Source organism: Phyllostomus hastatus, unplaced genomic scaffold (assembly GCF_019186645.2).
Source record: "Phyllostomus hastatus isolate PE091 unplaced genomic scaffold, TTU_PhHast_1.1 phas_scaffold_501, whole genome shotgun sequence".
Lineage (NCBI taxonomy): Eukaryota > Metazoa > Chordata > Mammalia > Chiroptera > Phyllostomidae > Phyllostomus > Phyllostomus hastatus.
The window spans coordinates 26,118,355-26,134,607 of NW_025334033.1; the positions used below are offsets into that span (position 1 = coordinate 26,118,355).

At 35.0% G+C, this 16,253-nt stretch overlaps 1 protein-coding gene across 2 annotated transcripts in view; it reads right to left on the reverse strand.

Moving 5' to 3' along the window:
• Positions 1-3,912: 3,912 nt before the first annotated feature.
• VPS13C (vacuolar protein sorting 13 homolog C) overlaps positions 3,913-16,253 on the reverse strand; it is a 174,463-nt gene continuing 162,122 nt past the window's right edge. For both annotated transcript variants that reach the window (XM_045823143.1, XM_045823142.1), the window contains 4 exons: positions 14,254-14,342; positions 7,499-7,622; positions 6,097-6,180; positions 3,913-5,837 (listed from right to left, as the gene is read on the reverse strand). In XM_045823143.1, the coding sequence (XP_045679099.1) occupies positions 5,736-5,837; positions 6,097-6,180; positions 7,499-7,622; positions 14,254-14,342 (399 nt within the window). In that variant the 3' untranslated portion in view covers positions 3,913-5,735. The remainder of the gene's footprint in view (positions 5,838-6,096; positions 6,181-7,498; positions 7,623-14,253; positions 14,343-16,253) is intronic.

The following is a 16,253-nucleotide window of genomic DNA, read 5'->3' on the forward strand; positions in this document are numbered from 1 at the left end:
CCTCAAAAACCATGTTTCCTAGTAAACTGCCACAATAATATTAGGTCGTATGTAAAAATTCTCTAAGAAATATTTAGGGGAAGGGCCAGGTTAGATTTTGAGTGTTACTATGGGAATTGCCTAAAACATAGATGAGAAAAAACATAGATAACGCTGATAAGAGCACATGAAGTTCTAAAAAAAAAATCCAAGAAGCCAGCATTGGCCACATTCTTTTGCATTTGACACAACTATCCTGCTTCTAGCAAGGAAGAAGAGGGAAAAGTGGAGATAACAGAGGGAGGATGGCAGTTATTGGGTCATAGTTCAGCTCCTATCTCACCATAGGATGTGGGGTAAACCAGTTAGTGTCTTGTTTCTATCCCAGCTGTAAGATTAATTATGTCGATAAACTTTTTCAGTGAAGGATCAGGTAGTAAATATTTTAGGTTTTGCCGGCTGTATTGTCTCTGCCACAACCACCCAACTCTGCCACTGTAGTGGGGAATAGTCATGCAAATGAATGGATGTGTCTAGGTTCCAATAAAACTTTATTTAAGAACAGATTACTGGGCTCATGCCCTGCTGTTTGCCAATTACTGACAAAATATCTACCTAATACAAGGAAATTAGTAATATTTAGAGAGTTACTGTAAAAAGAAAAGATAGGGAAAATAATGTATAAAGGATTTCTAATTTATAAAGACTTAAATGAAGATGACGAAAGAGGAAGGTGGTTTGTTGGAGAGAAAAACTGATGTTATCAAAATTTTCTAAAAAAAAAAACCCCAGTAAAACCCAATGACCAATATCTGAAATCTATTTTTGATGAAAATTATTTAGCACATAATTTAAACCACAACTGGGAAAAATTAAGCTTTACAGTCAGTCTCTGGGGAAGCCACATGGTTGTTCTTCAAGTTAAACAGAATCCTACAGAACTAAATCCTCTTTGTAAAGTGTCCACTATTATTTTAGCGAATAATACTGTCAACCTAGAATCATGCTGGCTTATTTCATTACCACTCTAATGACTTTCACACTGGCTGTGAATTCTAAAAACCTGTAATCTACCAGGTATTTACTGTATTTTGCCATGGAGAATGCACACTCACGTTTTTGTGCACATCATACCTGGGATTATGTACTTATTATATCCATGTATAATGCACATCCTTATTTTCCCTAAAAAATCTGGGCAAAAAAAGTGCACATTATACATGGCAAAATACAGTACTTAATATACAAGGGGGGCAGAAATCATGACTATATTCTTTGATTTGCACTTTTTCTCCAGTTTCCATAAATCTTTATGATGCACTATCTATCATATGACGGCGTTTCAGTCTCCTCTATGTCAGCAGCGATTACCTTGAACACATCATCAGAATAACTTGCAACTTACTGTGAAATGGAACTAGCATGGTCTGAAGAGGGAAGACTCTGTCCCTCATGCCTCCTCCTATAGTTTGTGATTCTTCTGAAATTTGAGAAGCAACTTAAATAAATTGATAATTTTGAGGGTATACAGATCTATAATCTCTTACCTGAAACTCTCGGGACCAGATGTGTTTCAGAATACAAACCCTTTCAAATTTTAGGAAGCAATTGACTTCACACACCAATAGCTCACACACCTCCAGCTAGCCTGCTGCAGCGCCCCTTAATCAAATGTATTCATCTTGCTGCCGCTAATAGAATAAAGACCACAATTAGCCTCATGTCAGTTTGGTTCAGAATTTTGCTGTCAAATGTCTTTTGCTTCAGACTTATGAAAAGCCTTTTGGTTTTCAGAGCTATTTGAATTTTGGTGAGGGACGTTGGGTCTGCACTATGCAAAAATAATACAAACAAAAAGCCTTTCTGAAGGCTTTTTCGGTTCAAAGAGTCCCACAATGTGGAGTATTTGAATACTGCAGACTTAGCTGAAGAAACTTTCAGGGATGAATTCAAGAACAATAGTCCTAAATTCTTACACTATAGGGAGAATTACCATTAGAAAAGTGCTCACTCTTAGCTGCTTTTCCCAGCCAACCCACTTTCATCAGTATTAGTGGGCAGTTGGGCAGAGATGCTCAACCAAAAGGACTCGTCCCTTGAGGACAGATGGTTCTGAGTAATCTCCTATCCTTTAAGAATCTTTAGTTTCCACCCCAATAAAAAGATGGTTCTTCTAGCTCTGGCAATGACTGCAACTCTCTATTTAACTGGCACTGGTGTTTGTAGCTCCTTAAAAGTTTAAGTACAGAACATTAATTTTTAGTCATGGCTGTACCTTAGAAACACACATGGAGCACTGTTAAATAGACAGACACAGGCAGCACCAGATCAACACACGCAGAGACCCTAAGCACCAAAAAGACGATAGCATCCTCTCTCATTTATAAGTCAAAACCAAACAATACTATATCACGAAACTCATGCAAGGAAATCTTTCCAATGATCTCCCCAGTGGAGAAAGGGGGTAGGTGGTGAGAACAAAAAAGACAAGAGACAGAAAGACTAATTGGGCAGAAGCTTCCCATCCTGTGTGGATCCACAAGGCTCCTTAAGAGTCTTCAAGCCAAAGTCTGCTGTCACAGGACTTCCATGTCTTCTGGGGATGGGCCTGTCCTGGCATCCTTGTCACTCACAGTCAATGTCTGACAGAAACCATAAAAGGCATGGCCTCATGCAAATCCAGCTGTGATTTCAAAGTGTGGCAGCTGGGCCCTTGGTCAACTACTGGGTTGGCCAAAAAGCCCATTTTTTCTGTATGATGGCTCTAGTAGTACTTTGTTGTATTTAACTTCATTCAAAACAATATTGTTAGATTGTATTGTCCCAGCTGTCATATCAGCGTGCATTATAAAAAACTTATCAAAATTAGTGAATTTTTGTGCACCCATTTGAATATTGAAGCTGGAAGAAGATACGTAACATTTTCAATGTATTATGCTTTAGTATTTCAAGAAAAGGAAAAAATGCAACTGAAATGCAAAAAAGGATTTATGCAGTGTATGGTGAAAGTGCTTTCACTGATCGAACTTGTCAAAAGTGGTTTGCAAGTTTCTTGATACTATTGATGTTTTGGCCAAATAATTCTTTGCTATAGGGCTGTCTTATGCATTGGAAGATGTTTAGCAGCACCCCTGGCCTCTACCCACTAGAAGCCAACAGCGGTCAATGGCTGACACACTCAAAATATGTAAATCAATAAAGTTATTGGTCACTAACAGACTTTTTGGCCAACACATTTTCTGTATTCTTCCTGTGGTCCTTCTGTGCCACCGACAGCCGAAGTGGTAAAGGGATTCAGTACCCTCAGGAAAACTGTTCCCTGATTAGCATCTTATAAAGCCCTCCATAACTATTTTTTAACTGAATTTATTGGGTTGACATTGGTTAATAAAATTACATAGGTTTCAGGCGTACAATTCTATAATATACATCATCTGTATATTGTATTGTGTTCGCCATCCAAAATCAAGTCTTTGTCCATCACCATTTATCTGCCTGTACCCTCGTCTACCTCCCCCACCCGCCTTGCCCTCTTGTAATCACCATACTGTTGTCTGTGTCTATGAGTTTGTTTGTTTTTTTTTTTTTTGCGGGGGGAGATTTGGCTTAATCCCCTCACCTTTTTACCCAGCTACCCACACCCTCCTCTCCTCCTCAGTTAGAGAAAAGACAAATGCCATATGATTTCACTTATACGTGGAATCTAATAAATAAAATGAACACACAAAATAGAAACAGACTCACAGATACAGAGAACAGACTGGTGGCTGGCAGAGCCCTCCATAACCATTCATCTAACTTCTCACTGTCAGAGGGTTGGGAGAGGAAAGGGGAAAGACATACAAAGTAAAAACAAATGTTACTTACACACCCACGAAGTTCTTACACCTATAAATATTTAACACAAAACCACAAAGTTTTCACATCTGTAAATAATATACCAAATGTTTTATTTCTCTCAGTAGTTCATACACAAATAATGGACTCTGAATGCATTTTAGAAACAGGAAAGACATTATTACACTTAACCAAGAAATTATTTATGTCCCAGGGGATTAAATCAAATTAAATGTTATCAATATTTGACAATTTTCAGAGATGAGGAATTTACAGGTTTCTATAAATTTTTCTTAGTTCCATGTTTTACATATCATCAGTAAAATAAAATTTCTTAAAGGACATTGTCAGTAACTGTGATTCACATAAAAACATAATTAGATATCTGAGTCCTGATTCAGTTTTACAACACAAAATGCTAGCTCATTTGCTATAAAATTATATTTGTACAGTTCCTTTTAATAAACAACAATTAACTACTGATAAATTCTGTTTAATCCCAGAACTTTTATATATAATACTTTTCTTCACAGAAAAAAATAATGATGTGGAAAAGGCAAAGACCACCCTCCTGTATCAAACATCAAAAATTTAAGGAAATAGTTATTACCTCGTCTTTTTGGGGAATCTGCAGTAAATAATAACTAGAAAAAATTTTAAACATTTTAAGGTCAGTCTCAAGAAACATGAATAACAATAGTAGAATCATTAACACGCGTAAACAAAAACAGAGCAAACCAAGTGTGTCCACATCTTCATTTCATAATTAATTCAGTGATTTGAAATAAGTGCCATGTTAAAAACCAAGAGCAAATTTAAAGATTTATCCAAGGAAATTAAGTACTTATAAGAATTTTTAAAAAAAGCTTTAGAAGGCAGTGTATCTTTGATCAGCATAAACAAGCTGCAGAAAAGGACAAAAATAATACTGGACTGAAATGATTCTCACAGGCATGCTCTCTAAAAAAACACACTTACCAATTACTTTCCACAGTGTTGTTAATATATGTCTGATTTTACGTATATGTGAAGCAACTAGAGATTTTTCATTGTTCCTAATAAGTATTTAAAATACACTTCTAGGTATGCATTATAATTAAGTATTAATTTATAATGCCCTTAAAATATTTCAACTTATAAAAAGCAATTTCTGGATATATAAAAATATGAATTTTTTCATATTTCTAAGTCATGAAAACAAAGTACAATATTTTCATGTATCAGCAAATTGTAATTGTGCCACATAGATTCATCTTGAAAGAGCGTGTAAGTGATTTCCAAAATTGTATACATGGTACATTACAGAGAACAGAGTATTGATATTTCAAGTTTTGTTTTTCTGTAGGTCTTTATATTATAGAAAAAGGAAGAAAAAGGAAGAAAAATAAGCACCAAAGTAAAACATTTTTATTAGGGGGACAATGTTTTCATGAAAATAAAATAGAAAGCATCATTTCTGCCTTTAGTATATTACCTAGTTTATCAAAAATGTTATCTCAGCTCACTATTGAATAAAGTATCCAATATTTTTCCAAAACCTCTCAAAGAACATTACTCATTCTAAGCTCCTTTCTTGTTCTTGAGTAAGGACTTTGTTTAATTAAAAAACAAAATTATCCTTTGCTTCACAATTGTAACATTAATGGAAATTTCACTCAGAGTCTGAAGTGGTATTTCTTTGAAGGTCTGACCCACTCAGGGGCAATGTAGAGTGGATTATTAACATATACGTGGTTACAAAATTACAGTCAAAAGTAAAGGGGAAAACATGGAAAACCCAATATCTAGCAATTTTAGCAAAAATATTAAAAAACTAAAGCACTGCTTTAAAAATCCTCTTCGGTAAGATAAAGAACAGTGATTTATAGACAAGACTAACGCTTGGTTCTCTCCAAGTAGCAGCCCCCGAGGATCTGTGATTAAAATGGTGTTTGGGGCCTGAGGAGTTTCAGTGACGACTGCTTCACCAGTTTTTGCTGGTGTCTCACTGACTGTGCATCCTCAATGGCATGACACGCTCTCTGTAAAATAAAATATTTATTATAAATTGTAAAGAGAAGTACAGGCTAATTTGATGGAGGAGAAAGGTGCAAAGGCAAGAGTTGGAGCACTCTTTGGAGCTACTAAGCTCAAAGCATATTATTTTAAGCTTATATATCCATTCAAATATAACTGGAAGATCTTCTGGGAGAAATAATGGGTGTCGTTAACTATAACACATTTTAAAAATATCTTTCAGCTACAAAACTGAGGCGATATTCTTTGAAAGAAACCGTTTACCTCTGCTGTGGTGGCATCCTGCAGCTGAATTTGCCGGACGTAGGCTTGATTGGCACTGTCTTTTTTGTGGAACAGACCCTGGTCCTATTTCAAAAGAAAGAATGACACAAAAATTATTCTGGGGAAGAAAAAAAATCATAACCTTTAATTGGATGCTTCTTAAATGTCAACTCTATTTTATAAGCATACAAAATACACACAGTCAGATGGAATAAAAGATAAATCATTTTGGTAGAAGAACAGCAGTTCCATATGTGAGCTCTTAGAATTTATGAAACTGTGTGAGTATACATCTATCTGTATAACATAATGGCTTTTTGCAGGCTATGATAAATAGCCTACAGGAACTCCACTTGATAACTCATTACATCTGACAAATCAAAAAAACCCTTCTTCATTTCCTTGGCTGATAGATAAAATTCTTATATAATGTAGAATACATTGAGTCAATTCATACCACTGATGTGAAAGAAAAGTGATAACCGAGGAACTGTAATATATATGCACAGTGACACGGCCTTTCCTAGCTTGAAACTATGTGTCATTTATTAAGGTACTCTTTGATAAAATTCTGACACTCTACAACGAAAGAAAACTGAAATATAAAATGGTATAGTTTCAAAGTTTCTTTCATTTGTAAACTCCTATGAAAGAAAACATAAATTAAAAATAATAGTATTTGTATCACTATTAAATTTTATGATAACTGTTTTTCAGGAAATTTGAGTAACAGAGATAAATAACATCATTATTATTCAGGAAAGAATACAGTATAGAAATTATCATCTATAGAATGACAATTTTTAGTTTCTTTTAAAGAGGTGAAAGTAAATATATTTTATTATCATATACAATAAAAAATTATGTATTTCAAAGCAGAATGAGTCTTGAGAACTGAGCAAAAGACAGGCTATCTTTTTTGTTAATTACCTGCTATGTAATGAAAAGTTCTTCCTTAGAAAATGATGGAGAGGAAAGACTTGAAAATATTATATACGTCAAAGGTTCTGGCATTCTACAAATGCCAATTCTAAAACATGAGTGTTTTAGACATAATATTTATAATAATCTCCTAAAAGCCTAAAAAAGGGAATCTTTCCAGAAGTATCTAGGATTAGACAGAGCAAAATAGGTATCCATATGAAATTAAAAAGATCTTTTATTTACTAATGCTTTATTCTCCCCAAAAGGAAGCACCAGCACCCTAATTCTATCAGTAGACAGACCTGATGTTTCACTCTACACAACCAAGGACTGTCAGAAAATAAGGTATAGTAGACAAGTAACAATAACAACCCTTCAAATACTTTGTGTAGTTAACTGTAAAAATGAGTCAAAAAGCATTCATTTCCACTCATTTAACAAATTCTTGGCTCTAGAAATGTGATTCAAGTTTCCTTACCTTAACTGAAATGTTTAGCGTATTTCTAATGACTCTAGGAGGAAATACAAAATCTTCAAATGGGTACTGCCAGTCTGTAGACATCAGGCTGAGGATCTCAACTTCCTTTATACACAGCACTCGCCTGGTTTGCAAAGGAAACAAAAATATAGTGAGTGATAAACACAATGATTACCTCTAATATTTCACTCTGATGGATGGGATAGCTAGTACTCAGTAAACAGTATAACCTGGCATTAAAAATAGTATGCTTCACATAAAAACGTCTAGATAACTGTCAAATAAGGAGCAAATATGGCACCTACCAATTAACAAAGCAGACTTTCAAAAATTCTGCTTCTGCCAATCTTGCAAAATTTATAAAAGTGTCATTTTTTTAATTGACAAAAAACTGAGATAATCTTTAAAACACATAGAAACAGGCTGTACTCTCCTCATCTGGGAAGCAATAGGCAGAAGCTCCTGAAAATGTCTTACTTGGAAAATTATTAATTGCTCTTTACTGTCAATCATTTATGCCTTCCAGTCAGGAACGAACGTGCAGGAAATGTCACACAAACCCCAAATGTCAGCAAAGATTCACAGCAAAGGTTTGAATGCGTTAACACTAATGTACTATATATCACAGAGTAAGTATTCTGTTTTACTCAACAGCAATAAAAATACAACAAAACCTTTAAAGGGTATGCACATTGATTTCCCACTGTCTGATTCAGATTAATCACTGATATAACTATACTTGACTAAAGTTTCTCCAAGAGAAAGCAAAACTAGGAAAGTTGACCTGTTAATTCTATAGCTATCTAGTGCCAGAGAAACAAAAAGACAGGGTTTCTGCATGAGAGGCACTCAGCAGCCAGAGGGGAAATAAACATGAAATAAATGCAACAACACAGGTAGGTAAGTGCAGTAGGTAATCTGGGGGGCACAGGAGAAGGGGGCTGAGTGTATTGGTGAAGTAGGTGGCCTGAGAGCTGATTCTTGAAAGGAGTTTCTAGGTGGGAAAGGGAAATTCAAGTCCAGACAAAGAGAACAGTGCATTGGCATATATGAGGGTACAAAAAAGGGAAGATTTACCTGAGGAATGTGGAGGACTGGCTGGAGGACCAGGTATATATGAAGATGAGAAAATTAGCTTAGTGCCAGATCTTAGAAGGATTTTTTTTTTTTTGCCATTTTAAGAAATTCTGACTTTAACCTACAGGTAATAGGAAACGACATGATACAATTTTACTTTAGAGTCATGACTCTGGCAGTCATGGGGTAGAGGTGGGATAGACCATCAAGGTAGAAGTTATTTTAATAGTCCCATCAGGAATCAGTGAGAGTCTCAATGAAAGCTATAGCTGTGAGGAGGGAAAAAGAGCTAGACTCCAGATGCTTATAAAGTAGAGTTGGATGCATTTGATGACCGATGGAGAACAGGAACCAAAACAGGCCTGTTGCATAATAATTCTCAGCAGAGGTGCTATTAAAATTTGGGGCTTGTGTGGGATTGTGTTGTACACTGTAAAACGTTCAGCATCCCCAGCCCCAGCCTGCTAAGTGCCCTTCAATCACTGTGACATCCTCCATTCCCCTACACATTCCAAACAGTCTCTAGGAATCGGGTTCCACTCCCTTCACCTCCTCCCCTGGTAGAGAATCAGATGATAGAGTGAAGAGGGAAAGCTAACCATTACAAATCACTGTGTCAGATGCAGTTCACCATTCTGATTGTCTCAGAACTCTCTCTTCTCTTGACCATACCAATAATATTTTTTTTATTTAGGGCAAACACTAACATTTTTAAAAAGATTTTATTTATTTATTTTTAGAGAGAGAGAAGGGGAGGGAGAAAGAGAGAGAGAACCATCAATGTATGGTTGCCTCTCACATGGCCCCCACTAGGCACCTGGTCCACAACCCAGGTATGTGCCCTGACTGGGAATCGAACTGGTAACTCTTTGGTTCACAGCCTGTACTCAATCCACCGAGCTACACCAGCCAGGAATAATATTGGTTTTCTACCACCTTAAATCCCCTTCATTTTCTTTCTCACTGTTTATCAGAGCTCAAATCTTGGCCATCTTCTATTTGACACACTCAGGGTCCAAGACTCAACTCCAAATCTTTATTCAAACATCAATGGTTTATATCTGTGTATCTGCTACTGAGGAATCTGTACTTTGATATCTCAAAGCTGCAACAAAGTTAGTCAATTCCAAAACAAAACAAAATCATCCTTTCCCTCAAAGTGCTATAAACAGTAATATCACTACTCTTGCTCCTTGATCCCCAAACCAGAAAGGTATCTTGCACTCCCTTCTCCTCCACATCCAATCAGCCACCAAGTCCTGGTCTTAGGGCTGCTCCCTTCTTTCTATTCTCACTCTTTTCGTTTTGGCCTCACCACTTCCTATCAGAACAGCAGCAGCAATCTCTGTGGTGGACAGGATTCTGAGATGTGTCCCAAGATCCCTCATTTCCTGATACACAACTCCATATAATCCCCAGGACTATGAATATGATGCATTTCACCCCTATGATTAGGTTTTGTTATAAGGCACAGGTGACTTTAAGGAAAAAGTTTATCTGGGTGGGCCTGACCCTTTAAATCTGGGTTAGAGACAGAGAAGTCGGAGATTCAAAGTGCTATTGCTGGTTTGAAGGTGGAGAATGCCACATAACAAGGAACGCAGGTATGCTCCAGGAGCTAAGGGCAGCTGCCATCTGACAGAGATGGAGGAAACGGGACTGTTGGTCCTTCAACTGCAAGGAACGGAATTCTACCAACAACATTAAAATAGCTTGGAAGGGGATTCTTCCCAGGAGTTTCCAGAAAGGAAGCCTTGTGAGACCCTAAACAGAATCCAGCCATGCCACACAGGACTGGAGACATGTAGAAATTGAGATAATAAATCTGTGTTGTTTTGAACTGCTAATTTTAAGGTAATTTGTTGTACAGCAACAGAACACTAATACAGTCTCTAACTGGCCTCCTTGCCTCTCTTCTGATCCTCATCCACCCAGCATTCGGACTGCTGCCAGAGATCTTTCTAAAGCACAATTTTTTTATGCTACTCCTTGCTTTCAGGCCTTCAGTGGGAAAGAACACCAGAGACTTATCTGTGTCCCATGCACATATATCTCTGTGTGAAAAGCTGCAATACTGAATAGTAAGTCTTCAATTTTAAAAAATTAATGATTTCCCATCACTTTAATGATGAAGCCTGAACCCTTCTGAGAATATAAACAGACATCTATGACTCTTGCGTCATCTCCCAGCACTTCCCTATGAACATCCTACTACTACCCAGCCATTCCAAACTGCTCTTATTATCAAAGTGCCATAATGTTCTATGTATCTGCTTGCCTCTTGTTTACCTGTATGACAGCTCCATACTCTACAGTACTCAGCATAAGTACCTCCTCATTAGAAAGCTCCCTAACACCCTCCCTATGACACCTTGGTTCCCACCTTACTGGACCAAGAGTCTTCAGCCTCTGTACATCACTTTATCTTAGCACCTATTACACTGTGATGTCATCAATAATTTGTAGTTCCCCCCTATAGATCAGGAGGGAACAGAAGATGTAACTTTCATCTCTGTGTCCCTATATGTTATACACCGATACTGCAATGAACTCACTGTTTATATTCCCACCTCCCCCAATTCATATGTTGAATCATAACCCCCAATGTGATATGCTGAGGTGGGACCTTTGGGAGGTGATTAAGTCATGAGGATAAAGTCCTTGTGAATTAATGCCCTTATGAAAGAGGCCCAAGAAAACTTCCTTGCACCTTCTGTCAATGTGAGGACACAGTGAGAAGAACCATCTATGAACCAGGAAGTGAGCCCTCACCAGACACACAGTCTGGCAGCACCTTGATCTTGAACTTCCCAGACTCCAGAACTGTGAGAAATAACGATTTGGTGTTTAAATCACCTGACGATGGTATTTTTGGAACAGCAGCCCAAACAGACTAAGACAGATGTTTTATTTTTTTTAAGTCTGCTCAGAGAACAAATTCCTAATGAAGATTACTAAAATAAAATATTACATAGGAGTTAGGACCAACTAGTGGAGCTACCTAATAAATTTAGGTTGTGAAAACTCATATTTTGTTTCTAATAACTGATTAAGAAAAAATATAGAGAGATCAAGTTTTGGATAAATTTCAATGTGAAAAAATTAAAAGCCCTATGTATTGAAAAACTCAATGATCATTAAAGTGTTAATAATACACTGAATAAAAAGGGCTAATGTCACTAATACATATAATGCTGTTAAACTCAGTACGCAAAATGCTAATATAATGAAAAACGAGTAAAAGATATGAAAAAGCAATTCATGGAATAAAAAATATAAATGGATGATGAGTGTATTAAAATGTTCATACTCATTAGCAATCAAGTAAATGCTAATTAAAACAAATTATTTTCTACCCATTAAATTAGCAAAAACAAAAAAGTTTAAATAACACCTAGTCTTAGCAAAACGTGCTTCTAGTTGTACGTAAAAGAACTGATACAGCCTTTCTGACAAATGGCAATAAATAGAAAGGGTCTCAAAAATCTTCACAACTTTTAAATCAACAATCCCACTGATAAGAATTTACATGAAGGAAATAATTACAGAAAAAATACTTAGCTGCAAAGATGTGTTTATAATAATACAATATTGGAAAAGAGAAAACTGAATGTCAAATATTTAGGCAGCATGGAAAATAAGGTAATATATCCATAAATACAATATCATGTAGTCATGAAATATCATGTTTTCAAAAAATATTTAATTGCTTGTGAAGATGACCAGAATATATACTATTAGGTGAAAAAACCCAGGTTAGTTCAATACACACGGTGCATTGTTTTGTACATAGTTTTTATAAATTACATATACTGCAAAAGTCTGATACACTAGCTAATATCTCTGCATAAAGGGATTGCTGGTAAAGACTATTTTTAGTGGTTAATGTATAATTGTTATTCAAACTAGAACATTTTTAAGAATGAAAAGGATAGCCACTAATAATTACCTGGGGACAAAAAGTACAAGCCAGCTCTGTCCAAGGCAAACTACAGCTTTAGTAATTTTCATTTTCTTAATTATTATCTGTATCAGGAGTGGGCAAACTATGGCCTGTAAGCCAAATCCCGGGCCTATTTTAGTAAATACAATTATACTGGAACACAGCCACCTCATTCATTTACATATTATCCACAGCTGCTTTCCCGCTACAAGGGCAGAGTTGAGTACAGATGGGAAGCATGAGACAGCCCTTGAAACCTAAAGTTTTTTTAAAGATTTTACTTATTTTTAGAGGGAAAGGGAGGGAGAGAGAAAAGAAATATCAATGTGCAAGAGAACCACTGATCAGTTGCCTCTCACAGTAACCCCAACTGGGGACCTGGCCCACAACCCAAGCATGTGCCCTGACAGGGAATCGAACTGGCAATCTTTCAGTTAGTGGGATGATGCCCAGCCCACTGAGCCACACCAGTCAGGGCTGAAGGCTAAATTTTTAGTATCTGGCTCTTTAAAGAAATTTTGTTGGCTCCTAAACTATACTATCTATAATAAATAAGCATAACTTTAGCAATAAAAATTAAGAGTTATTTTTTAAAATTCTAATTTTGGAATAAATGCTATTTTTGTGTAATCATTAAAGATCAAACAAATCAGTATAATGATAACTATGTCAATCAAAGAAATTTCTGTTAGAAAGAGTCTACTACGAGGAGACTAAGTCATTGTAGTGGTCAGGAATGTTATTTTTCTAACTGCCTCCTGAAAAGCTCTGTAAGTGACTATTTAAAATTAGCATGATTTTTCAATTTACTTGAAAACCCATATGTATAATACATTAATGTATACAGTGATATTTCCACAAATGAGTAATCAAACAAGTACTAAGTATTACCAAATAAAAAATAAAAATTTACTGGTTTACATTGCCCAGTGTTGATACACAATTTCAAGCTGAATTAATGCATTGCTATTGCAGCTAAACACGATACAAGATACACATAAACATTACTTTTGGTCTAATCGAATAGATATAACAGCTTGTAGGTTTAAGTGTGAATCCTATTATTTTAGGTTTCCTTTCTCTCCTTCCTAACCAAACATATTTAAACGCCTTAGTAGGGAACCTAAGGCAGATTTTGCCTACTCTAAGTACTTTGCCTCAGTCCTACAAAAATACATAACTTAAAAAGTTTAGAAAATTATTAATCTATAATTGTCATTTTAGAATAAGTGATGCAGGGAAAAATCTCAGGAAAATAAACAGTAGTTTGGTCAAAGTTCTTTTATTTAGAGGAATTACCTATAACTCCCAAAATATTCAGAAAAAACCCCACAGAAATGTCATCCTTTAAAAAAGGTGTGCTAATAATCCAAAATAAAACATAGTGAGAAAAAATGATTCATGAATTCGCCCTCCATAACTAGATTTATAATTCTCACATAACTGTACCACTACTGCACTTACATAAAGTCTGTTCTAGACCCCATTTCTCAGTAGCTGTGTAACTTGGAGATGCCACTCAACCAAGCTGAGCTGCAGCTGCAGCATCTCCAAAATGAAAGGGTCAGAACAGGTGATCTCGAAGGTCCCATCCAGATCTGTGTTTTTGTGATTCTATGACAATGAACATTTTGCAGTTGAGTATAGTTCTCCACATCCTCTACAATTTTAGTCTTCCAAATTCTTAAGGTTTATATAATTTACAATTGGAAAAATGTCACTTGAAAGTTAATACCTATTTGTAATCATAAGGATTGTCTTCTTGCTTCCAGAAACAGCACAGTGATATCGGTAAGTCTCTCCTTCTAACTTTTTGATATGATTCTGGGGGGAAAAAAACACAAGACTTAAGATTTGGGTAATGTGTGCATCCAAATAGTATTTCAAATACTGCATATTAGCTAATTATAATAACAATGCTAGTTAGGAAAATATTACTGGATGCAAAGCACAATTCTACATATTCGCACTTAAAGTTAGATACTCATCATGTATATATAAATTAAATTCTACTGTTCCTTAAAAGACAAATATGTATTACATGCTTACTAAGTGATCCTCTGGTAAATTCACATTTTGTTCTGTAATAACTTAGAAATTTTAGAATATCTACCAGAAATAATCACACATTTTCATTCACGAGAACATGAACATATGCTAATATAAACAGGAGACCTTAACATCACAGGGGTTCTTAACCTGGGGTCCATGGAAGCTCTTTTGGAGGACTATAAATTACCCAAAATAGAACATAAAGTTTAAAAAATGTAGTTCTGCAGCCTCTTTCAGAGGATGGTTCATATTTTTCATCAGATATTTATAAAATGCGTGTGATCATTCTCAAAGGTTAAGAACCATTGGTTTTACATAGAGGTAGAGATATACATAATAAAATTCCAAGATAACTGATATTTAATGTTTTTATAAGCCTTATAGATTAAATATTCATGAGCAGTATATGTATTTTATCAAATTATGTTCCTGATAAAGAAGGAAACTTAATAATATTAACACAAAGAACTTCTAAGCTTTCAAATAACTTACAATTTATTGTTAAAGACAATTACAAGCATAAAATAATTCAAGTATAAATAGTAGCACATTAAAATACATTTACTTTTCAACTACCTCAAAACTATTGTGTCTTGAATTAGTCAACACATTAAAAACCAACAAAATAGTTATTATTTATAATAAATGCTAATGAATTATTGATATTATCAATATCATATTGATATTAATATGATAAAATTAGATAATATAGATAAAAACACAAAACATAAATATAACTATAAATAACACCTTAACATTTTTCACCCCCCAAGATCTTAACATTTTCTAACCAAAAATAGTAAAAAACACAACACCAATATTAAAAGGATAATGAAATCAATAATAATCACAAGCAGAGAAGGCATACTTGCTATTATTTCAATGCATAAATACATGTTTTTTTAAAGTCCTTGGTTCCCAGTTATTTTTTGATAATTATGAAAATATGAACAAAGATGAATCCCCAAGGAACTGGGGTCTCATCTTCAGAATGAACTCAGAGAAGTGGAATTTAACAGTCAGTTGTTTTAAATCATGCCTGTGTGAATTAGCTGAAATCTTTTAACATCTACAACTTAATTTCTTTAATAAAGAGGAAATGAAAAATATATTCAGCACTGAAATTTAAATGTTCAAATATTTAGATTTGAGACACATTATACAAAAAAAACTACCAACTTTCCATCTTTTATGCATTTTCATTAGTTATCAATCTATTGCCATCTTTAATCCATTGAAAGCTTTTAAAGTATAATTTAACACCGTGACATACTACAGAAAGAAACCTTGTTTATGGCTCTACTAACAACCACGAAACTCCGAGATTCAGACGAAGATGTTCAGTCACTGATGGCAGCAGATTAGTTAATAAAATATTCATTCTCCCATCCCAAAATATAACTTGAGAAATTTACAATATTTAGCAAATGCATTCAATTTTAAAAGTAAATTCTAAGGAAATAATACAAGATATGAAAAAGCACTGTGTATAATGTTTATCACAGCATTATTACTGTTATTAAAATAACAAACAATTATAATGTCAAGAGCTGGGAATAGTCAAACATACAATACAGTTACCTCAACAGATGGTAATGCAAGAATTAAGAATGATGCATTTCTACGAACATGAATATAATTAAAATGAAAAAGCGAAGACACCATTTTAAAAATATCATCATA